Source organism: Uloborus diversus, chromosome 5 (assembly GCF_026930045.1).
Source record: "Uloborus diversus isolate 005 chromosome 5, Udiv.v.3.1, whole genome shotgun sequence".
In the NCBI taxonomy this organism is placed as follows: domain Eukaryota; kingdom Metazoa; phylum Arthropoda; class Arachnida; order Araneae; family Uloboridae; genus Uloborus; species Uloborus diversus.
Genome location: NC_072735.1, coordinates 110,703,290 through 110,728,109, shown reverse-complemented (window position 1 = coordinate 110,728,109; position 24,820 = coordinate 110,703,290). Strand labels below are relative to the sequence as shown.

Below are 24,820 nucleotides of genomic sequence, written 5' to 3'. Positions count from 1 at the left end.
TGGATGTCTTTGTCGGATGTCTTTTCATCCATTAGCTCATTTCTTTTGCTATGAAAAAGGCGTTCCATGTAGCGCCGAAATACGTGTTTACAAAAATCTGCAATTTGCTTTTTGACATTGTTATTTCTTATTATTCTTACTGTACAACCTTTTTATTTCATAATCGATCAGTGTGGCCAGATAATTGTTTAAAAATGAACAAAATGTTTAGAAAAGGTTTACTTCCTTTAAAATAAATTTCTTCTTATAGTGTCAAAAATTATATATAATTTTGGAGGCGGAACATATAAAAGTAATTTACAAAATATATGAAATGTATTTAGTACTGGCCGGCTGGCCGAAAACTTATAAACGCCTCGTATAGATTGCCTTACGTGTTAAGTTTTATGCCTTGTCTTACAGGTTATCCACACGGAAGCACAGTTATTGGAAAGACAGAGGAGTTATTTACGATAAACCTCTTCCATTTTTTGGATCTCTCTTGCAGTCATTTACGAAGGTTATTATTATTTTATTATTATTTTTTCTTTTTTAAATTGTTTTTACCTCAAGGAGTAAAATTTATGGAGGAAAAATTTCTTATAGTCATACTGAGTTGAAAGTTTAGTTGTTTTATCCGTTTCATTTACACTTATTGGGGGGGGGGGGGGTCAGAAAGTAATGTTTATTCACACTTATAAACTTTAACAAGTTTTCATGCTTAATCAACGAACTGTCGTTATCAAATTCTTTTTGCCATCTCTTGTGCGACAATCTCGGATCGATAAAAATCCATTGCAAAATATCTGGAAATGACATTTTGGATATCCGCCAAGTATTTGACACAAAAGAAGTGTTCCAACTATTTCAATACAGTGAAATCAGATTGTGTAATGTTGGTCGAGTAATATTAAAGTATTTGCCGAAAGAAATGAAGTAAAACATTATTCTGTCGCTGGCGTGTAAACGGCAGTATCCGCGGAAATTAGTGTTCGAGATATTTGAAGAAATGCCTTTTGGATTCAATACGAACAATAGGGCAGGGGTTCTCGAACTCTTTCGACTCGCCGCACCCTTTGAAGATTTAGAATTTTCTCACGGCACCCTAGTCCAACTCTGTTATGTAAACAACTAATAAGACGTTATTTTCTGGGGGGCTTCTTCTCCACACTGCACAATTCATGCACATATGTTCAGCATATGCAGCACAGGATTATATCGTCCTCCCAAGTACTCCGGTGTTATATTATAAAGACACTGGAGGGTTAATAAGACAAACCATGGTCATATCGTATTATAATCTACTTTTCTAAGATATCAAATCTCCGGAAAAAATGACGGCCCACAACATTTCACTTTTTGAATTCGTCAATTACATGTTTTAGATTTCAAGAACGGTATGCAGCTTTTTGAAGTGATAACTTCTTATGGGGGGGGGGGGGGGAGGGAGGGGCGGGGTAAACCGATTTGTGACATAATGCGCAACGGCGCAACTCTCATCCGGCATTCCTTTCGTTCGCACGTACGACAGAAGCGGGCATGCTCGGGAAATTCTGTTTCTTTACTCTTTGGGTCAGCTTTAAGCGTAAAGTGATAGTAGAAAAAGTAATGAAACTAACAGCAGATGGATGATAGTCACAACATAACGCAATCTCCAATCGAAAGGTGAATTTACAATACAATATAATACCAATAACATTGCAAACAATATATATTCAAAACAGAATTTAATCTTTAAATTTATTTTCAAAACAAAAAATTTTTTGCGATTAGTTATACTAAAAATATCTCGCTTCATTTAGGGTTTTGAACTGTGAAAAGGTGTACATTATTAGAACAAACTGCCGACTACCCCGCTTTTGCCGGCATGCCGCAAAATATTGAGGGTCATCAGATTTTCAACAACCCTTTCCTGGTCCTTTCCAGCATGCCGCAAAAAACAAGGTCAAAAAAATCATATAACAATTTAATACTATAACAAATATATATTCAACTTTTCAAAACAAAACAAAAAAAAAGTTATATACTAGTGTGCTAAGCACATGAGTATAATTCGTATCTACACTATATCCAAATCATTGTCACTAGATTATTCTTCGTAACATATATTACCTAAATGCACTGTTTTATGAATATTTGTGAATGGGAAATAGTAAAATAAAATTCCAGAAAAAGTGGCATCTAAATAAAATACATGGAGGCATAAAAATTTAAAAAGTGATTTCAGATTTCTCATTTTGAGCTCAGCTGCAGATTCCATTTTTGTGCTTAACTCGGCAGTACAGGTCAGTTTATTAGTATTAATAAACAGTTTAATTTTGTACAAATATTTATTAACTATAGTAAGATAAACGCATCATCAAACTACCACGAATTTTTTTCATTTTGACGACCTGAAATTTATTGGTTCGTTTTTGAAAAGGAGATTACTTTGGGAATTTATTATTATTTTTCCTTGTAGAGTTTGCTTTGAAGTTGAGACAGAGGGGGAAATTTACTTTTGTGTGGTTTCAAAATAAACCTTGAATTATACGGCATTCGAATTTCCCGGCACACTGGTCAATCTCCCTTTTTTCCGGCATGTCGGCTAATGCGGGGTAATACGCTACATCCCCGCAGACTCCGCAACGCGAGGGTAGGGGACGGCCGACAAAACAAAAATAATAAATAAACATTTAATTTGTTCGTCATAGAGGAAAATCTAAAATGTTTCGTAAGTTTGAGTGTGTTTTCTGATAAACGAAATATTTAGAAACGACGCGTCATTTAACCTATTGTTTTTGCGCCGACATCAAAACTAATGTTTAAAAGTAGTCTGAATGGTGATCAAAGAATAAAATTATTTTTCATTTAGAGCAATTTTGAAGTCGTCTCAATGAAGCAAAGTAACAAATTATTATTGCCAACATACATGTATATCGCCTAACAAAAGTATTTTACGAATTATTCAATTTATTCATAAACAGCTTTTAAATTATATAAAAGAAGATTCTGCTTCAGTTAATGAAGATTATTACACAATTCGTTTAATTTTAACCACAGATTTTAATTTTGCTTCTGATCGAACTAAAAATTTAGTATCGTAATCCAAATTACAATTACAAATGATTAATTAGCCAGATGAAGCCACACTACAAGTCACGGAACTGTACTTGATGCAGTCTTTGAAAGATTTTTAGATAACATACAATGCAAAAATTTCGTTGCTCATTATAGCTACCAAAAGCCAGTTGTTATTTCCATAGGATTATATAATGATAATAATTTAATCCTATGAAAGTTATCACTTCTGCCGAGCGTCCCGTGATGCAATTTTTTTTAAAAATAAATTTCAGGGAGCCATGTAGAAACAAAATTTAGCGTAAAATAAGATCAGTTGGTTTTGATATCACTCTTCTGCATCAACTTTTGCAACACTGTTGCCTGGTAGTTAAAAATGGCTTATTGATAACGACGCTTTATCATCAGTTAGGCTTTTTGATTACGACGAGAGAGGATCTAGTGAATTTTTGTTATACTGTATTAAAAAAAGGAGGATTTCCTTACTGATCAACCACCACCACACTAGACTCTAGTGTGGTGGTGGATCAACTGGACAATATTTGATTGGTTGGTTTTATTAGGTTTATTGGCGCAAGAGCCTTTATAGGTTGTACTACGCCAATATTTGGCAAATACACCTGACATATATATATATTGATGCCACGGATACTTCGCGGCATCCCACACCGTCTCCTACGGCACCCCAGTATGTCGCGGCACAGAGTTTGAAAACCCCTGCAATAGGGAAATATTGAAATTTAACGTTATTTTCATGCTTCTTTCGTTTTTTAGTGGAAACCAAACAAGCAAGCCCAAGCTTGTACTATACAACTCACGTACAATAAATGAGAAAAAAAAGAGAAAAAATGAATAATCGTAAATTAGCAGTTACTGTCCTTCACCTGCTCACGACAGTGTTATTAGCCCAGTCAATGAAGTTAAAAAAATAGGCTTTGTCGCAACTAATTTAGGGAAAGCTTAATTTTTGCAGGATGTTAGCAAATAAAGTATACACTAAAAAATACAAAGTCCCGACCCCCACCCCTCTTGTTTTCTCCCCCACCCCCCTCCGAAACATTGCAAGAGCAGTACTATGATTATACGTTTTTCGTGTCGCAACTAATTAGGGGAAAGCTGAATTTTGGCAGGACGTTAGTAAATAAAGAAAACGCTAAAAAAACACAAAGTCCCGAACCCTACCCCTCTTGCTCCCCCCCCCCACCCTCTCCAAAACACTTCGACCATCAAGAGCAGTACTATGATAATTAGCTGCGAAAAGAAAAGCGAATAAAGAGAAAGCTGAATTTTTGCACAATGTTAGTACATAATGTGTACACTAAAACCTAGACAGTCCCGACCCCAACCCCTCTTGCTGCTCCCCCCCTTCTTCCTAAACATTGCACACTGATCAGTTCAGTAGTATGATTATGCGCGTACAGCTTGAAAAATTATGATGTTACCGGGGTGTTCCTTTTTTTATTTCATTCCTAACAATATTATAAACCAGTGGTGCCCAACCTAAGGCCCAGGTGCGATATCCGGCTCGGGAAGCTGATCCGTGTTGCCCGTTGTTTTGTGAAATGTTACAGCTTGAAGAGCGCGATTAATGACAATGTTACAAATTGTTAGCCAAATATTTAGAAATTGGTTCTGAAAACATTGCTAGGGACCACTGTTATACACAAATTATGAAACATACACCTTTTATGTAGATAGCTCAGTTTCACCATTTTACCAACTTAATCATATGCAGAAATCTCACAACAAAAAAGAAAAAGTAACTTCAATAAATTAATAGCTTTTTATCATTACGTCTTGGGAATGTTTGAACAAAATTTATAGATAATAATATGATAATAGTCATTTTTTTGAAATGGATCAACAATGTAATAAAGAGCCATCTTCTAATATTTCGTTGGTTTGGTCCGAAATATTGTTACAGTGCATTCCACTACAGTGTCCACACATAGACGTGCAATCGAACCTACCTTTACGACAGATACAGTTTGAAACACAATCTTTTCAATTGCAAGATACTAATTGGAGAAGTTCACTTGAAGCAGAGGTAATCTTCATGAACTTAGGAATCAGTCTGTTGCATGAAGTATAATGCCAACCCCACTCTTCTGGGGTAAGTTTAAAACCTAACCGAATTTGAATCTGGTGTTGAGCCTGAAAACTCTGGTGGAAACCTTAAAAAGATGTTGACGAGTGACGTCTGCAGTTGGTGGAAGTTTTGATAAATCAAAAGTGGACTTTAGGGACATTTTTGTGCTTACTTGCTTTTCACAAACTTTTATTCAAACTTGGTTAGGTTTTAAACTTCCAGCAGAAGAATGGCTTTGGAAGTATATTTAAAGCAACAGACTGATTTCTAAGATCATGACAATTACCTATCTGTTACAAGTGAAATTCTCCTACTAATATCCTGCAACTGTAAAACATTGTGTTACAAACTGTAGCTGTCGTAAAACTGGGTTCGATTGTACGTCTATGTGTGGGCACTGTAGTGGAATGCATTGTAACAATATTTCAGGCTAAGACAACAAACTGTTAAATGACCCCTTATAAAAGAAAAATTGTAGTTATAATAACTTGATGTCCTTTTTTTTTTTTTTTGAATGCAACCTGTTTTTCGGAAACCAATTGCTACATTGTCCTCGAGTTGTAACATTTCGCAAAACAACGGTTCACACTGATCAGTTTCATAGGCCGGATATGACCCGTGGGACGTAGGTTGGGCACCACTGGTTTATAATATTGTAAGCAGTGAAATAAAAATAGGAATACTCCGGTATCAGCATTAGTTTTCGAGCTGTAAGCGTATAATCACAATAGTACTGCTCTTGCAATGTTTCGGGGGGGGGGGAGAAAGAGGGGTGTGGGTCGAGACTTATTTTAGTGCATACTTTTTGTACTAACATCTTGAAAAACATCCGCTTTCCCCAAATTAGTTGCGACACGAAAAGAGCATGATCATAGTACTGCTCTTGCAATGTTTCGGAGGGGGTGGGGAGGAAAGCAAGAGGGGTGGGGGTCGGGGCCTTGTACTTTTTTAAAAAATACATTGCGTACTAACATCCTGCCAAAATTCAGCTTTCTCTTAATTAGTTGCGACACAAAAAGCGTATAATCATAGTACTGTTCTTGCTGTGCTTCGGAGGGGATGAGGGGGGCGAGAAAGAGCGGTGGGGGTCAGGACTTTGTATTTTTTTTAAAGAATACATTATATACTAACATCCTGCCTAAATTCAGCTTTTCCCCAATTAGTTGCGACACAAAAAGCGTATAATCATAGTACCGCTATTGTAATGTTTCGAAGGGGATGGGGGGAAAGCAAGAGGGGTGGGGGGTCGGGACTATGTGGCTTTTTAGTGTGTACTTTATGTACTAACATCCTGCCAAAATTTAGCTTTCTCCTAATTAGTTGCGACACGAAAAGCGTATAATCATAATACTGCTCTTGCAATACTCGAAGGGGTGGGAGAGAAAGCAAGAGGGGTGGGGGTCGGGACTTTGTATTTTTTTAGTGTATACTTTATGTACTAACAACCTGCAAAAATTTAGCTTTCCCTAAATTAGTTGCGACACGAAACCTTTATTGACTGGGTTATATGCTAAACTGCACAACACAAGAGGAAGTGATTTTTTTTCGATACTATATTAAAATTTTGCATTTTAGATAGACAAGGATTTTGATAACGAGAGTAATTTAATCGCTGATTTAAAAAAAAAGTTTAAGAAAGAAAAAAAAAGGTAAAGCAATCCTCCCCCCCCCACACCCATTTCATCACCATATATGTAGTTGTTTTTACTTATACAACTAGGATATCCGAGCCCAAGTAGCAAAATCGATTTAAGGCTTCCGTTTATTGAGCACCAGTTTAGGTGGAAGTCTGATTTTGACTCAGACAGCACCATCTATCAACATTTCGATAATTTAGAACCAAACCAGAAGCCGAACAACTGCTAGGGAATCGCCAGAGATATCTATCTATTCACTTGGAGGACTTTCTGACTACGACATATTTAACTTCCCCCAACCACCATTAATGAGGACGGTGGATCTTTGACCGGCTAGACTGGAAACTTCACTATATGAAAGGTGCTTTCTTACTGAGTGACATAGGCTATAATTCGAAACATCTCGAAAAAAAGTTTTTTTATTCCAATTAAGGCCCAAATTTCACATAAATTCCCGAGTATGGGAGTGAAAAATTACTTGCACATACTAATATTATACATCGTTGGAAAGGGTAGAATTTTCTGCGTTTTAAACAATTTGTTTCAAAGCTCTAACTTAATTATGGCGGGAGTAATTTGCGTTTTTAGCTCGAACCTTTTTAGGTTTAGCTGAAATGTAGGCCTTACTTTCTTCATTGAATCTATCAATAAAAAGTGAAGGAATCGTTCCACAGTTTTCTTTTTGACACCATTGGAAAAAACGACATTTTTTACTCCAGATAGCTCGCGACCTTTGGTCGAAAAACTTAGCTTCCATCTTCAAAGGAAAAAAAAACTTACAAACGTTTTTAAATCAATTTCGAAAAATGTCATTTTGATTCAGGTTGTCAACCATTTTATCTTCGCATTTCCACGTTTACGCTTTTTGAATCCATTGTTCCTTCCCTTATTTTGCATTTAATTTCTTAAACTTCTTTTACTTCGTGTTTACATGGTTGCGTTTTTAAAATCCATCATTCGCATTTTAATTTCTTAAAAGTATTTTAATATCTGTCGTCATTGTTTGGAAGGGTAATTTTGCATGGTGTTTTTTCTTCTTTTATTTAAGCCTGATTGTTGAATATGTGTCACTCGACACAATTTTTATTCTCAAGGTAGACCGGGCAAAGCCGGGAAACGCAGCTCTTAATATATAATGATTTGATATTGCTTGTTGCTACTGTTAAGGTGATCATATACCTTTTTGTTTATTTGGTCAAACATTTATTATTGCCAAAGAAAAAACATTCGCTTCACTCGCAAAACGACTAGGTTCCGGTAGCGTGGTCGCTTGGCGCGTTCGGCGCTGAGCAGTTCAGTTTACGATTATTGTTTCAAAGCAACCGGAAATGTAATTCATTGTTTTGGCGATTTGTTTTAAAAGAAAAGAAACGTTTAATTTGTTTTTATCCGAGTGAAATGTACGACATTTTCTTCTTTTTTTTTTCTGACGATGATTTTTGAAAGTTCCACGGGATGTTTTTTTTTTTTTTTTTTTTTGTTAGGCGGATGGATTATGATAGCGTGGTTGCTGGGCGAGTTTGGCGATAAACAATAGAGTTGAGGAATTATTTTTACATTCGAAAGGTATTATTTTATGTCTTTTTTTTGTTTATTTGGCGAAATATTTTAAATTGCAGTAAAAACCGCTTCACTCGCTAAATACAGTTTTAAAGCAACTGTAAATCTAATTTAATGATTTTACGAAAAGTTTTAAATTCCAAAGAAACTTTAATAGTTTTTTTTTTTTTTTTTTTTTGAAAAGGTGTGTACGCATTTTATACAAAGAAAAATGATCATTTCGCATTAGAGGGGGAGTCAATTTTTTTTATTCAATGGACTACCATTAACTTTTTAACACGGGCATCGCTGAGCGGGTACAGCTAGTATCTAATAAAATGTAAAAGGTATATTTTAAAAATATTGTTACAATTTGATTGTAACCTTTACTACTACGCTTGCAGAAAGAGCAACAAGTTACTCAATTTCCTGTACAAGTTCAGGAGAATTGGCAGATTTTAAGCAATTACATGTCCCAATTAAATCAGTTGTAAGTGTCTGTAAGGTCTCTTCTGGCACCAAATCCTATTTTACTACTAAAAAATCAAATTTATATGAGTTTAAGCCAACAGTCCACTTGCCGGTAACATGTCGTTGAAGGTATGTGTTAAAATAAGATTCCAAGAAATGACCCCTAGCATTTCTGTTAGTCCGCGGCAAAATCCCCATGTCGAAGTTCTTTGCATGATGATGCAGCCATAATCTAAGGTAACCTAAAGATCTACAGACACACGTGTCTCTTTGTACACATGCACTAATTATTTTTCTGCCGAATTAATACTTTGCCGTATGTAATTGCAGTCAGATGTTATACCAAAATTCTCCAAATATTTTATAGATGCATAATGAAGAGTAGCCTTTCTTCTGGGCCAAAATAACTCATGTTGTCTGATCAAGATAGTGCATGAATGGCTAGAAGAAGTGAACATAACTTTTTACTACATTTTTCCGTGTATATCATAATCAGCCAAAAGTTACGTGGAATCAACAAAGCGCAGCAATATCAAATTATTGAAGAGAAGTCTAGTAAAAATAAACTATTACCAATCTGTCCATATCAGAACTAACAAGAACGATTTTAGGACACTCATACAGGGATAAATGTTTTGAATGTAATTTTTTTAAAACGTTTGCTTAACTAACTGTTGAACCATTTTATAACGGGTGGTTTTTTTTTGCTTTCTACTTAGCACTGATGTACAGTTGTACAATACCTCACCTTCTTCATCACCACAAAATACCTTAAAGATGTGGTTGGTATTACATAGTGCTTGTATCTATGATGTGGTTGGTATTATATAGTGCCTGCATTGTCAATGAACACCAGTAAAATAAGTTTGTCCCCAAGTAAGGATCTCCAAAAAACTCTCTTCCCAAAAAAAGAGATCTCAACGACATCTCTGTCCTTACCAGGGTTGGCAATTTTCTGCCGAAGTGGTTAAAACCACTGGGAGGAACCGGTTAAATCCGGCGTGGCAAAAACCACTTTCTGCCACATTTGCGGCAGAAACTGGCAAAAACTCAAAAAATGACAAAAAATTAATTATTGACATACAATAGAAAAAGCATGGAGAAAATAATTAGTTGTTAACCAAAGCACAATTTAATTATAATATTATCACAATTCAAAATCAAATGTTACATTGTTTGGATCCTTCAGTTGCCCCTTGGAAAAGGTGGTTTCTAAAATCTAAACAGTTTTTCGACTTAACATGTACAAAATGAGAAATTTTAGAATCTTCTTCAAGCAGAAGAGCTATCAGGCAATGCGTCAAGGAACAAGCAATGTTCGTGAAACTTTCCTCTATTGTATTTTTTTTTTAATTGCATCAACTAGTAAATGGGTTAATGGTAAAAAATTTGAGGGGGAAAATAAGTTTTGAGAAATGTGGACAATTTTTTTGCAAAGCTATGACATTAGGTAGAAAATCTACGTTAATATTGGCAAGTAAAATTCTGGCACTTTCTTCTTGAAGCACAAGTTAATTTCAATCACAAGCAGTTTAGATGAAGCATATAAGCGAACAAATTACAATCGGTAATGCCTGTTTAATTCTTTGTGTCACTCTTTCCTAAGCACCCATATGATTTTTCGTCCTTTGTTAGATTAATCCAAATATTACGAGCATCTGCAATTGGAAAGCTCCCTTTTCGAACTAAATCAAGCGCAATAGCATAGGATTTTACTTTTTTAAATGATGAAATGAAGTTTAATTTTTTATTTTACCTAAACGAATATCATCTAGTGATTACTTGAGTATTAGAGACGCTTTTAAGTTTTTGCCAATTTCTGCCGGTTTTTACCGGTTATAACCAGTTTCCGCCACTGGCATGACAAAAACTAAATTTCTGCCAGCAGAAAGCCAACCCTGGTCCTCACACTGTCTCAGATATTTTAAGAAGAAAAGTGCGATAACATTTTTTTTTTTTGTCATCCTCCCAGTACCTTACGAAAAAGCAGAAACTGTTTACCCGAAGATTCTCTTTTCATTTTCCATAATCTTTCGAAAAGAATTCAGGACGTATATAACAGATTTTTTCGTCAGACATGAACAAGGTGTCATTGTCATCTCTGGTACTAACATAAGCTGCTTCTAACTCTTTTCACAATGCAGTTTATTTGTGGTTTTGTCATTAAACGATGAACAGTCTTCGGATATAGTTCATACTGAAAACATTCTTGAATATCATATAAACTAGCTTGAGCTACTTGTATGATGCAGTGAGACTAACTGTTCGACTTCTTTTTAGTTGTTTTCCCAGTAACACCTATGTTTTGTGCTTTGTTGCGATGAAATGATGGATATGAATGGTACTTGAGATTTTTATTGGTGTTGTGTTTTGAGCAGTGTACGATACATGTCTCCACCGGTCTTAAATAAGTTTAATAATTTGTTAGTAGATTGTGTAATGGATTAGGAAACATATCAAATGGGTTACCGCTTTAAAATATAAATCGAAACCCCGATGAAACCTCTGCATCTTATATGTGAGTTTGCTTCTTAGAAAACTCGTGGTGGATGTTTAAATTTCCGACATAAGTAAGAGAATCTGTTAGCTCTCAAATGCATTTTATAGACGATAAATATTGAGTTATCTCCCATTCTGCTATAAATTCTTTTTACTTAGTATGCCCTCACATGCTTAGATTTTTATCTTTCTCAGAATCCACCCTCTGTTACATTCACTACACATTATATAACTATATACTTGGAAGAACAACAACACGCTCGATTGCTATTGTGGGCGTCGCCGAAAAGGAGGCGAATAACAAATGTTCTGGTTGATTAGTAAGTCCAACAAAGTGAAAACAGTTTTTTCTACAAACAACTGCTTGAATACAATTTTTGAGCAGTACCCATCAGCTGTTGATGGTTGAACGTAGAAAAAAAAAATGATTTTGATTATTTTTAGGGGACATTTCTAACCGCTTAGATTGAAACAAAACTAACACCAGACAAATGAGTATAAAAATGTGCAAGTGTCATGCGAATCGGTCAAGTATTAACATAGATATGAGCATTTATGAGAGCGCGCTGTCGCCATCTTTGATGACGTCATAGCAGGGAAATACAATAAGTGGCCGATGTCCACCCAAGTTCAAATACTTTCTAGGACACCTACTAAACCTTTTTGAAAAAAAAAAAAAAAAAAAAACTCACTACTCAAACTTTCCTACAGAAGTGCTGTCAGACCCGGGACTATTAAGCTTCCTGTATACTTCTTTTGATAGAAAGAAAGTTCTGATCTTTGTAAAAAGAAATAACTTTCTAGGAAACTTCTTTGCATTACAAAAAAAAAAAGCTCTGTCCGTGTTGCGGACGTGACCTAAAAAAGAATGACTATTACACGTATTCTAATATATGAACATAGATTTACTATTTAAGTTTTAAAAGATTTTTTACGATGTCTTGAATTTTAGTGTTATTATTTTTAGCCTGCTCATGATATTGAAATTGAAAGATACAGAAAGTATGGACGGTTATATGGGTAAGTTGAATTGCATAACGTTGATTTTAAGTTGAACTAAACCTTTCGTCAAACTTATATGAATTTATTCTGTTCCTGAAATCTAATATTCTGTGCTCAAATATTTAAAAAAGTCGTTTGAAAATTGAAAAAAATATTTCTTTTTTCTGTTGACAAAAATAAAATGTTTTTAAATGGGGTGCTTGATAGCTGTCCATCCTTTGTCTGAGTTTGATATGAAAATATGAAAATAAGAGCATTTTTAGTAGATATTTATTTTACGTGTTAAGAAACACGTAACTAAATTCTTATTTAATTGGACGCGAAGCTTCATCGAAATAAATTATTATTACTGGTGTTTAATAAAATGTATTTTCTAAATATGTACCTACTATTCGTAGAAGGCCGAGCAATTATTCAGTAGCCTGTGCATTAGCAAGTTGATTAATTTTTATTAAATAATTGGTTCAGGCTGATTCGTTTTTGCATCAATAAGTAAAAAGATAGCTAAAATATACAGGGTATTCCGTTTTAACCTGCAAGACCTTTATTTTCGCAACCGTTAGTTCTAGATGCATACTTTCAATTGAAAAAATATTAAAAATCAGATTCGGAGTTAAGATATTGAAAGTTTGAAGGAAGAATAAAGAATAAAAATTAGTCAAAAATGCAAAATTTAACTTTTTATACTGGCCCTAGGTCCTCTAACTAATATTTAGAAAAATAATCTCCATTGAAAACTATTACTGACACACAAAACGACTTTTGTGCGACCAAAATGATATTCCATTTCAAAGTTTTAAGCGACCGTCCAGAAGATGAGATTGGAACTTATCGCCCTTTCAGAAGAATGACAGGTTGGCAGAGTAAAAAAACAAGGTATTTATATTTTTCATTGCGTTTCAAAAATTCATGCAAATGTTATGCCGTGATGCACAAAACACGCTGCAAAACCTCGAACAATTTGAAAAACCACATTCTGCACACATATAATTTTAAACACTTATTAACTGTTATGTGTATTTTCCCCCAAAAGGTGTTATTGACGGCGAGTGTAAAGTGGATGTAAGTCACAAAACGTTGCCTTCGTAGCTCGATGAATATTGCTCGTACTAATGTCAAACTTTTTGGGTTGGAATGAATTTTCAATGGAGATTATTTCCCTAAATATAAGTTAGAGGACCTGGGTCCCGAGTAAAAATTTAAATTTTGTATTTTTTTACTCATTTTTTTTGCTTCAAACTTTCAACATCTTAACTCTGCATCTTATTTTGAACATTTTTGGAATTGGAAGTATGCATCTACGACTAACGGTTGCGAAAATAGAGGTTTTTTGCATGTCAAAACGAAACACCCTGTATAACGTTACCGATTATTTAAGCTAGGAGTGTTAATAGTTCAATGCGTTTATTTAATCAAAATCGAAAGTGTTTATTTGCTCATAATCATTGCGTTACCTCCTGATTTAAAATTTTACGATCCCTCTCTCATTCTTTATATGATGGTTGAAAACGTTGGTATAAAATTTTAGAATTTCAGAGAATCGCTCGTTTTTACACGAGATAGCGAACAAATCCCGAACAAATAAACATTGAAGCATAATATCCGAATAATACAAACAGCTTTAGTCATTTAACCCAGCAAGAGTAATACAGTAAAACCCTTCATAACGATCACCCCTCTTACGCGGACAATTTTTAATTCCTGTTTCCAAGTCAAATAATATTATTATTCCCTGTGCTGCGGACACCCCTCTAATGCGGACAAAAAATTTGTACCGTTAGTGTCTGCATTTGAGAGATTTTACTGTATACGTGCATTTTTGCCCCATAGTTTCGGTTTATGTCGATATATATTAGATGTGTTGCACATGATAATGTTAAACGCATTAGATGTATAGTGTGACGCAGATAAGTTGAGCCATGAACTTGACAATGTTTATCTCTTTTTGAAGCATTCAATGAAAAAGAGATCACGTCCGGATCTATACATTTTGGGCACCCTTGCAACAAAATCTGTAGGGCCCCAACCCAAGGGCAGTGTATAATTGCAACGTTAATGTCTTAGTACTAATTATTTTCAATTTCGAGGCAGGGCCGTTCGAAGAGGGTGGCGAGCGAGGTAATCGCCCCGGGCGCCAAGATATGAAGGGGCGCCACCAGCTAAGCTTTTATACTACATTTCAAACTCTTTTTGGTACTATTTTTTTAAAAATAGGTTTTAAAATCTAAGACGTTAGGTTTCAGATTACATGTTCAATTATGTAGTAATGCAAAAATGTTTGATACTCTACCAAAAAACGCCCATCACTCTGTATGTGGGAAAGGAGCGTCAGAAAATATTCGCCCCGGGTGCCGTCCTCTCTTAGTACGGCCCTGTTTCCAGGGTCCTTTAAGGACGTGCCGTCCCCCCCCCCCCCTCCCGCACTGCGGGGACTGCGTATACGCAGTTCCGGGCTTGTAAGAGACGCATTATTGGTACGGATTTTAGTTGGAATACTTTTGCAAAACTAGCGGGAAAGTAACCTAATTCAACTCAGTGCAATTACATTTTTCTATTATTCGAAAAAGAGATGAACAATAGTAGAGGTCATAGTTTCACTTATTAGAACAACACTAGATTATTTAAAATATGAAAACTAACTAAACGGAAGAATTTTGAAGCATGTTTTCTTTTATATAGGCATTTCGAGGGAACTCAGCCTTTAATATCAGTCGGAGAGCCTGCCCTGTTGAAGAACATAATGGTTAAAGATTTCGGTTTCTTTACGTCTCGAAGGGTAAGAAGTTCACAAACACTTTTCGATCATTTGCTTTGTTGATTAAAAGAAAAAAGCTTTTGACGTTTACGAAGTTTAAGAGCCATTATTTTGAAATTCAGACAAAAAACGGAAATTTTGGCAGTGACCATTTTTGATTTTCCTAATTTTTTTATGTGTCAAAGTAGGTTATGAGAAGTTAACATTCTGAGATTTTTAGCTTTCCAAAAAAATTTTTTCGCTCGTTAAAAATTCCCAAAGTTTGAGGTTTTGCAGCGCTTTATTAGAAAAATTCTAAAAGTCGCATTTCAGTGCGCTATAGCTCCTTACAGAAACACCACCTCCGGTTATGTATATATTTATTGGTTGTACTGTATCTAGTGATGATGACTTCATAGTTATTTTGGTTGGGGGTTGTTGCTTTCTTTAGATAAGGGGTCGCAAAGTGTGGATTTTATCCGTTTTCGCGCAAGTTTAACCTGCGTTATTTCCCCCCAAAAGCCACCCCCCGAAAAAAATGTAACATATACTGAAAATTTATACTATGAAGAGAGTAAATGGCACAAAATTTGTTTGAGGCTTAATTTTTTTTTAGGAGAAAAATACTCTGACATTTTTCAAATTTTCAAAAATCGTGCATTTTTGATCGCAATTAACTCAAAACAGCATCACTAGGGAAAAAAAACCTTTTATATATTACGGTACCTGACTATGTGTAAAACATCATCGAAAAGAAATCAAGAGAGAGAAAACGACTAGCAATACTTTATTTTTCTGATTTTTATAAATTAGTTGTATTTTAATTGCAGGTAAATCAGAAAACGATAAATCGATATCATATATATATATATATATATATATATATATATATATATATATATATATATATATATATATATATATATATATATATATATATATATATGTATGTATTGATTTATCGTATCAATCCCAAAATAATTTTTTCTTATTTATGTCCATAGCAATGGTAGAAATTTCATGAACAATATCTGCTTCACTTTCCTCTAAATGTCTATTTTCTATGTCATCTTCAAATACCTCTAAAAGGCTGTCGGGTCTTGATAAATCAGTATTATTCGCTTTTTTTTTTTTTTTTTGCTTTGTATATCGTCTAAAAGCAGCTTGAATTTGACTTTTTCTCGTTCGATTGGAATATTTTTATGTCTTTAATCATATCTGTTCTCATTGCATGTTCTACTTCGTAGAGCGTCTGTTTTCTCCCGGTTTTCTCACCATAAAGGAACTTTTCATTAAGAAACTCTTTGTGTTTCAATGAAAATCGTATTTTTTTACGAGTTGGGAGAGCCCACCCCTCACATCAGATTTCCAAAATGTTTTCTTCTTTGTTTTCTCTTTGTTAACTGGTAGATGCCTGACCAAGATCATAAGAAACAGAACTTTTATGTCCTTGCAGCATGTTGACGTAGTTTTTCTTTACTCAATCAGACGATGTTGCTACTTTTACATAACTGTGTTTTCCAGAGTAAATGTGCTGTTCGTAGTCATCTTTTTTGAGAAATGTGCTCATGCAATCTGGTTCTGAGCAGAAATAGGAAGCAGCATACTCCCTGTCCAATCTTCGTCGTTTCTGTGCTTTGACAATGCTTTGTGGACGTTGATATTCCACAGAAGAGAATTCCGAAATAACTGAGTGACCAGATTTAAAGAAAGCATCTTCTGTAAATGAAATTTCCTTTCCTTTACCGACCTCGAAATTCTGCCATACTTTTAATCCCGAGTTGTTTATTTCCACCGAATGATAAAAATTTATATTTTTGATTTTCTGAAATTTACATATTGTTTTTGCGTCATTAATTTCAATAATGGACACTTTAGATTTGCTCACACCTCCCATGTAAAGTAGACTCTCCTTCAAGTCTCTTTCTCTCTCTCTATACACACATATATACATTCTTACTACATCCTTTAAGTTTTAGCAGATCTAATCTGCATACTGGACACACGATTTACGTACGGGAAAACGCATAAAATGAGCTAAAAAAAAATATTTTCTAGAAAACAAGAAGAGATCCCATGCTGCTTTCTTTTTCATGATGTTTTACACATAGCCAGGTACCATAATATATAAAAGTTTTTTTTCCTAGTGATGCTGTTTTGAGTTAATTGCGATCAAAAAAGCACAATTTTTGAAAATTTGAAAAATATCAGGGTATTTTTCTCCTAAAAAAAACTTAACCGCAAACAAATTTCGTGCCATTTACTCTCTTCATAGTATAAACTTTCAGTATATTTTACATTTTTTTCGGGGGGTGGCTTTTTGGGGGAAAAAACGCAGGTTAAATTTGCGCGAAAACGGATAAAATCCATACTTTGCGAACCCTTATCTGAAGAGAGCAACAACCCCCAACCAAAATAACTATGAAGTCATCATCACTAAATACAGTACAACCAATAAATATAAACATAACCGTGAGGTGGTGTTTCTGTAAAGAGCTATAGCGCACTGAAATGCGACTTTTAGAATTTTTCTAAAAAAAGCGCTTCAAAACCTCAAACTTCGGAAATTTTTAACGGGCGAAAAAATTTTTTTGGAAGGCTAAACTTTCAGAATGTTCACTTCTCATAACCTACTTTGACATATAAAAAAATTAGGAAAATCAAAAATGGTCTCTGCCACACCTTGTCTGAACTTCAAAATAATGGCTCTTAAGCTATTAGAAACGCATAGCATTAGCAAAGTTATGAGGCGTCAAGCACAAATTAAAAAAAGCCGTTTAAAACCAAAAGGCTTTTTTTCGGCTTCTGAAGGAAAACGTTAGAGATGTTAATGTTACATTTTGCTTTGATTCATAGAATCCGTTTACATTGAACAAAAATCTGGCTGATTGGGTATGCTTTCAAACTGCAATAACAAAATTTCGGACTCTTGTTGAGAAAAAAATCAGACCATTGCAGGAAGAATTTTCGATTCACCTACTGCTTACTAGATAGAAAGTGGATTGTCTAAAATTATAGTATAAGTGAACTGCAGGCTGCTATCTATACGAGTGCTATCGGAAGACCCTACACCCGACATTAAGTCGGTTTTTCACATTTCCTTTGCAAACTTGGTACATGGATTTAATTATGTACAATTGAATGTGCTTATACTACACACCTCAGACCCTTTCATGCCTACAACAATTGAGGTTTTGCTGGTTGAATGGATCCCTGAAGTCAAAAAAGTATTTTTCTTTGAAGTCCCCAAGTCTTTTTGATCCAGACCAAGTAACTGAACAGCCCCCTATCGCTGACCCTCAGTTGCATTTATTTGGGACTGGAATTTGGAGGACTTGGTGACCAAGACAGATGTAGTGTGATCCAGTCACCATTAGCGTATACGGAGGATCATTAATTCAGCAGGTATCGTGTCCGAGACTTTCGAGTTACGAGAGCCTTAACTACATCTAGCCCAACACGATATTAATGTGCTTATTCTGGGAGCTACTACTTTTCTCTGCTATATTCAGGTGAAAATACAAGAGACGTTTTAAAACTATTTTACTATTTATAATGCATCGCTTACATTGTCAAGGATTATTAAAACCATTTCTTTGCACAGAAATACTTTAGTAATGGATAACATTATTAAACTGAAAGATAGATTGTGTGTTTATTCCTTTTACTTTTTCGATTTTAAATACAGAACTTAATTTACCTATTTTTATGAAATGCATCATCAAAAGTGAAATTGCAACACCAAGAAATTGCAGGAGTGGTGAGATGGATATGCAAATGATTAAAAACAGAAATGATTAAGAATTAACCAATTTATAGAGTAACGTTCCCAACCAAGCTCTTGATTCGGCGTGGCATGTTGTCAATAAGTTCACTAAGGGTTTCTTGAGGTTACTTTAGCCGAGCCACATCCACTGCTGTGCGCAGTTCATCAATGCTTGTGCCAGTGGTCCTCGGCTGATATCACGTCCAATAAGCTCCCCAGGGTTCTCGAAGGGATTCAGATCTGGAGAGCCTGCCGGCCAAGGAAGGATGTTAAACCTGGTCCGGTTGTTTTGAGTTTGCCGAGCGATATGTCGCTTAACATTGTCTTGCTGTTTATACCGTATTGGGTGCGAACTGTAACAGTGACAGAATAACAGGCCCCGCAACGCGCGGTCCGTTGTCAGAGTGTACGAAGTGGCGCCTTATGATCAAACCTTATGCCACTCCAAACCATATTGCCCGGAGGTAGGACCGGTGAGACGCTCGTCAAAATAGGCTGTGCCGTAGTGTTCTCTAGACCGCCGACATATCCTTTAGCGGCCGTTATTATATCCTCATATAAATAATAGCCGATGACAAAGTATCCTGCGTGTTTCAACAATGAAACTCGCGCTACGATATATTTGGATAATATGTTTTGGTAATGTTTAAAATGCAGGGAAAATCTTTGTTGTGACAAGGCTGAACTCGATCCGGTAACTTAACTGTTTTACTGGTAGGACTGTCACTTCAGGGGAATGAAGAAACGAAAAAATGGTCAACAATATGAACGCTACCTACTGGAGTTTAGGGTTAATCCACTAGTGTCAGGGATAAAATTTTAACTATTAAAATATCACCAAACAGGCAAATGCTTCAAATGTAGAAGAGTAGAAGCAGTTTTCACCCGTCATATCTTCACGGGCGACTTTCTAGTACTGATATAATCGAGATTCATCCATAAAAACAATATCCGACGCCCAACGATAGTGATGACGCTGACACCACACAAGATGTCTAGCCCTTTGTTGAGCAGCCAAGGAAATCCATGTGACATTTACCCGTTTGTTTACTTATCAGCACCGGCCTTGGGGTGGCATAATATTTGGTCACAAGACGCAGCTTGCACACAAATACGGGAGTTTGACAGCGAACCGCTACGGCAGGACTGCGGAGTCGAAAGGAAAATGGCCGACTCAAACTGCTAGATTTTGGGAAACGCCCAACTCCGACTCCAACTTTATTAATTAATTAATTTATTTCAATTTCCCTCTCTCATGGGATGGGGAAAAAACCCCTAAACAGAGATTGAAACATTAATTTCTTTTTATGATATTTTCGCGTTGGATTTTATTGTAAACCTAAGAGGCACACAACGTTAGAAATTGAATTTAAAAATCTAATTTTCCAATTGTTGCTATTTTAAAAGAGAGATTACTTAAAAATCCCGTTTTAAAAATTTTTAAAGTAGGATTAATTTGCTCCCCTTTAATGTTTAACAAATAGAGGTTGATCAAATCGTGTGCTTCCGATTTTTAAAAGCTGTAACTTTAGAGAGCAAAAGCTTTTTTGCTAATGTAAAATACTTTTCTTGAGAGTGAGTGGTCTGCCCAGTGTGATACCCATCAAGTGGGTGACACTCTAAGTTAATTTCAGAGTTTATAAAAAATATAAATATTTTATTTCTGAAAAAAGTTTTCAAACAATTCTTAAATTATATAAAATTTCAATGAAAATAGGGCTCTATATTGGTGAGAATGGTCATGTACATGTACATCTGGAGCAAATTTTACACAAAATGCGGAGGTATACAGCTTTGTACGAATAGCTTTTACTATACGAAAATTTTTTCACTCAATTTTTAATTTTTATTTTATTGTAATTTAATTACCTTTAGAACTAAATTTAATATGAAGATTTTAAAATTAACTGGAATTATTGAGTGTTGTAACCAAGAAATTATATTCTTATTTTGTGACATACTTTTAAGTGAGAACCAAGCTTATACAGATCGTCTTCAGATTCAAAAAACATATATATTTTATCTAATCTTTTGGATTCACACATTTGAATTTATTGAACATTATCAGAAGTTTCCTCCCGAGCTACTGGCCCCGACTTGTTCAATGCTCAAGGGATACATTCCTTTGGCTATTTTATAAATGTAATCAAAGTAGAAAATTTATTATTATTATTTTTATTTGAAAGTGAATATATAGAAAATGTTACGCAACAAAACCGTTTGCTGACAGTTGGCATTACTATTAGTTAAAGGAAGTTAAAAAATAAGCAAACGAAGAGCCGCCGTAGGTGGCTAGTACAGAAAGTTCGTTAAACTATCAAGCCAGCCGGTTGCCAATGACAATGATTTTCTTATTAGTAGCCATTCATACATGTAATCGAACCATTTGGTAGTCAGTTTTAAAAAAATGATAGGAGAGTCAGTGAATATTAAAGAAAAAAAGAAGTCGGTCTATTTTCCAACGACTCCGACTCCTTTACCCCAAAATCGGTCCGATTCCGACTCCACAGCCCTGCTGCTATGTCACACTAGTTGTGGATACTGTTGTTCTGCCCTTATTTCAAGTCGGACCCAACACGGTATTATTGCAAGGGCAATGACGGGCCGCATGTCGCACGGCGAACTTGTAACAACCTAACCGGATTTAACACTTTTCCTTATCCGGCCTGTGGGAGTTGATTGGATGTGACATGAGTCAAGGTTCACTGGCACAAACCACTGACTGATGATCTGTGCGTAGCGGTGAATGTGGTTTGGCTAAGGTTACATTAGGAAATAATCCATCAACACGTTGATAGCATGTCTAGACGGGTTGAGGTCTGTGTATAACTGCCCGATACGGGTATATAAAGAACTAACCAATTACTTAATTCAGTATCTAATAATTTTGGTCCGTTTCTTAATCATTTGCTTATCCATTTCATCACTATCCCTCCTGCATGACCCTGCGCACGTTCTTTCTTGGTGTTTTAATTTCCCTTTTAAGGAGTGTTGGTGCTTGTGTCTGGATCGCAATTACATTTAGTTTAAGGGAATTGTTTTTGTATTCCAGAATATTTTCAGGAAGTAGAACTTAAATTTAAAGTGTTCATTACATATTTTAGTCTTGTTTATAGTACTCTTATTCATTAACGATGGTTATTCAAAGCGATTTTAATGCACGCAGTTGGTATTAAAAGGTAACTTATCTTTTAAGAAATTCGAGACTGGAGATCCAGTGTTTGACAAAATGGTTTCTGTAGTCCAAGGTGAAGACTGGAAAAGACTTCGCACCATTATCACTCCCACCTTTACCACAGGAAAAATAAAGAGGGTAAGAACGCTTTCCTAGTTCAGTTTTGTGGAAAAAGATCGAAACTTCATTGTGGTTTCAGAGTTTCATCATTTGTGTTACTGTGACTATTTATGTTGTTCATTAATAATTTTAAAAAAAATATCCAACCGTCTGAATGCGACATTATTCATAAAAAATTGTTATATTTGTGTTTTTTTTATAGGGAAAAATATGTATTGAGAAAATAATGCGAAAGTAAAGTGCATACAAATGGTTCACCACTATTGTTCAACGGATCTTGTGCCGGATGCTTTTGAAGTGTGCGCCTTAGAAAAAACAAATGCATAATCGACGTCTCACCTTAGAGGAAATTCGTCAGTTGAGATAAGACAGAAAGAGAGACAGAATAGAGACAGAACTCCAATTTTAAATCCTTCCCTTTCAATTGCATGAACTGAGATATAATATGTTGTACATTGCATCCAAAGATAATACTCTCTGAGATGACGCTCTAGTAACTTGGTATGAAAAATTTGGCTTTTGTACTATTTGTTAGCGAATGAAATGTAGTTCACATTTACCCTTGCACGTTTCCATTTCTCCCACAACGTGGGTATTTTCCCAAATGAAGAGCTTGCCTCCCTTCCAAGTTGAACTGGATACGCCCTTACACTCATACATGCACATCACTGGCGTTCCTAGCACAAGTGTCTTCCAAGGCCGTAATTTTTGGTCTCACTTCCCTCCCTCCAGAAAGACATAAACCTTTTAATACTTGCAATGTACATACAGCATTACTATCTCACCCAGACTGCAATTTCGTCATAAAAATGAACTCATAGCTCCAGGGCCCAATAGGCAGCTGCTTAAGGTGGCAAAATCTTCAGGGGCAGCAAATTTTGCTCTAACCACATATTTTAAAAATTAATTTGTTATTCTTAAATGTAAAATATTAGCACTTTTTCATTTTCCACAAAGACAATTTTTTCTTGTAATTTAATAATGATTACTTTCAGACATCTTATGAAAGTCAAATCTGTTTTTCAAGCATGGTAATTGATCAGCGTAAAACAGTAAGTGAAGACGAAAAGCTGGTGTCGATTTCAGAAAGTCGTTGCGTTTGGAAAAAAAGTCAGAACAAGATTGTAGTTTGTAGTAGATTTTTAGTGCTATAAATAAAGTTGAAGACATTAAAGTTTAGTGCTCATCCAAGATTCAGCTATATAGATATTAAATAATTAAGCTGGAGTTTCTATTTCAAACAGGTTTTGATCAAAAGAGCGGTGTTTTTCTGTTTAAAAAATTGAAATGTCTTTTTAAGAGCAAACGATGACAAATCATGAAACATCAAAGAAATTAGTTAATTTATTTTGAAAATCAAGATGCTTATGTGAAACATTAATAACATGCTTAGTATTCGAGACAAATCTCGGGGTTACTGTTCACCTCCCCATTTTCTATCGTTATATTTTCCCTTATTGAACAAACTCATGTGTATATCATTTTTCAGTAATTCATTTGCATTGCTAGTACAAGGAAATGTTATAAACTTCAAAGAATGAAAGAGAACATGTTTCACGAAACTATATAGGGCCATGAAAAAAAAATTGATAATCTTCTTTACTAATAATAAAGCTGAAAGTCTCTCTGTCTGGATGTCTGGATCTCTGTGACGGTGTGAAGCGCATAGCACCTAGACCGTTCCGCCGATTTTCATGAAATTTGGCACAAAGTTAGTTTGTAGCATGGGGGTGCTCGGAGCGATTTTTCGAAAATTCGATGTGGTTCTTTTTCTATTCCAATTTTAAGAACAAAACTATTATAAGATGGACGAGTAAATTACGAAAATATCATAACGTTTAACCGTAACATGGGCACAAGCCAATTGGCGAGATACAAAATTATCATAACATGGAACCGTAACATGGGTACAAGACAATTGGCGAGCAAATTCACCATACATTATTTTTAAATATACAGGCGAACCAAAAGACCTTTTAATTTTTCTATTACGGGCAAAGCCGTGCGAGTACCACTAGTTGTAAATAAATACACGTATTCTAAATATTATTTGAATTAGTCTTATGTGAATCGCTTAATAACTTGTCCCAAAAAACCTAAATAAGTATTTGAGCCATGAATGATGCACAAAATTTTAGGATGTAAACAGAGGTGCATCAAACTAAAATTTTTGGGAAGAGGAAAATTAAAAATTCCAATTTTACCGAATGATAAAACACGAGCTTATACGCAAATCATACATACGTACATAGCATCAAATGAGTAGGAACGTTAGGCATCACTAAAAAACAATTTTAAAAATTTGAAGAAAGAAAAAAGGATCTCTATGTTGCAATATTACTTCCAAATTTGCCGAATAAGGAATTTTTCGGGAGATCACTGTGACCTCCCGTCGGGTCCCCTGAATGTGAAACGTCATCATTTCTTCATAAACTTGACAATTTAAATTTCGGGAAAACTTTTTTGTATATTTTTGAGTCAAAGAAATTTTGCTTCTTTTAGGGGGAGGGATATTTCAAATCTGCCTAGGGGCGGCATGGAGTTGAATTCGGCTCTGCATAGGTCTGGAATAGGTAATAACCGAGCTGGAGGTAGATGCCATCTCATTCAAGCTAAAGTGCCAACAAACTGGTAGATAAAGTAAATTTATCTCACCAGCAAGAGTCCGCAGATGTGGTGCGGTTCAACTCGTTACCCAAGCTTTGCCTTCAACTCACGACTGTTTAGCGTTTGACTGCTCATTGCTTTT

General features: G+C 35.2%; 1 protein-coding gene across 1 annotated transcript in view; it reads left to right on the top strand.

The window, feature by feature from the left end:
* LOC129223079 (uncharacterized) overlaps positions 1-24,820 on the top strand; it is a 162,589-nt gene that overhangs the window by 66,951 nt on the left and 70,818 nt on the right. The window contains exons 16-19 of the mRNA XM_054857645.1: positions 403-499; positions 12,242-12,294; positions 14,956-15,052; positions 21,973-22,089. Coding sequence (XP_054713620.1) covers positions 403-499; positions 12,242-12,294; positions 14,956-15,052; positions 21,973-22,089 — 364 coding nt within the window. The remainder of the gene's footprint in view (positions 1-402; positions 500-12,241; positions 12,295-14,955; positions 15,053-21,972; positions 22,090-24,820) is intronic.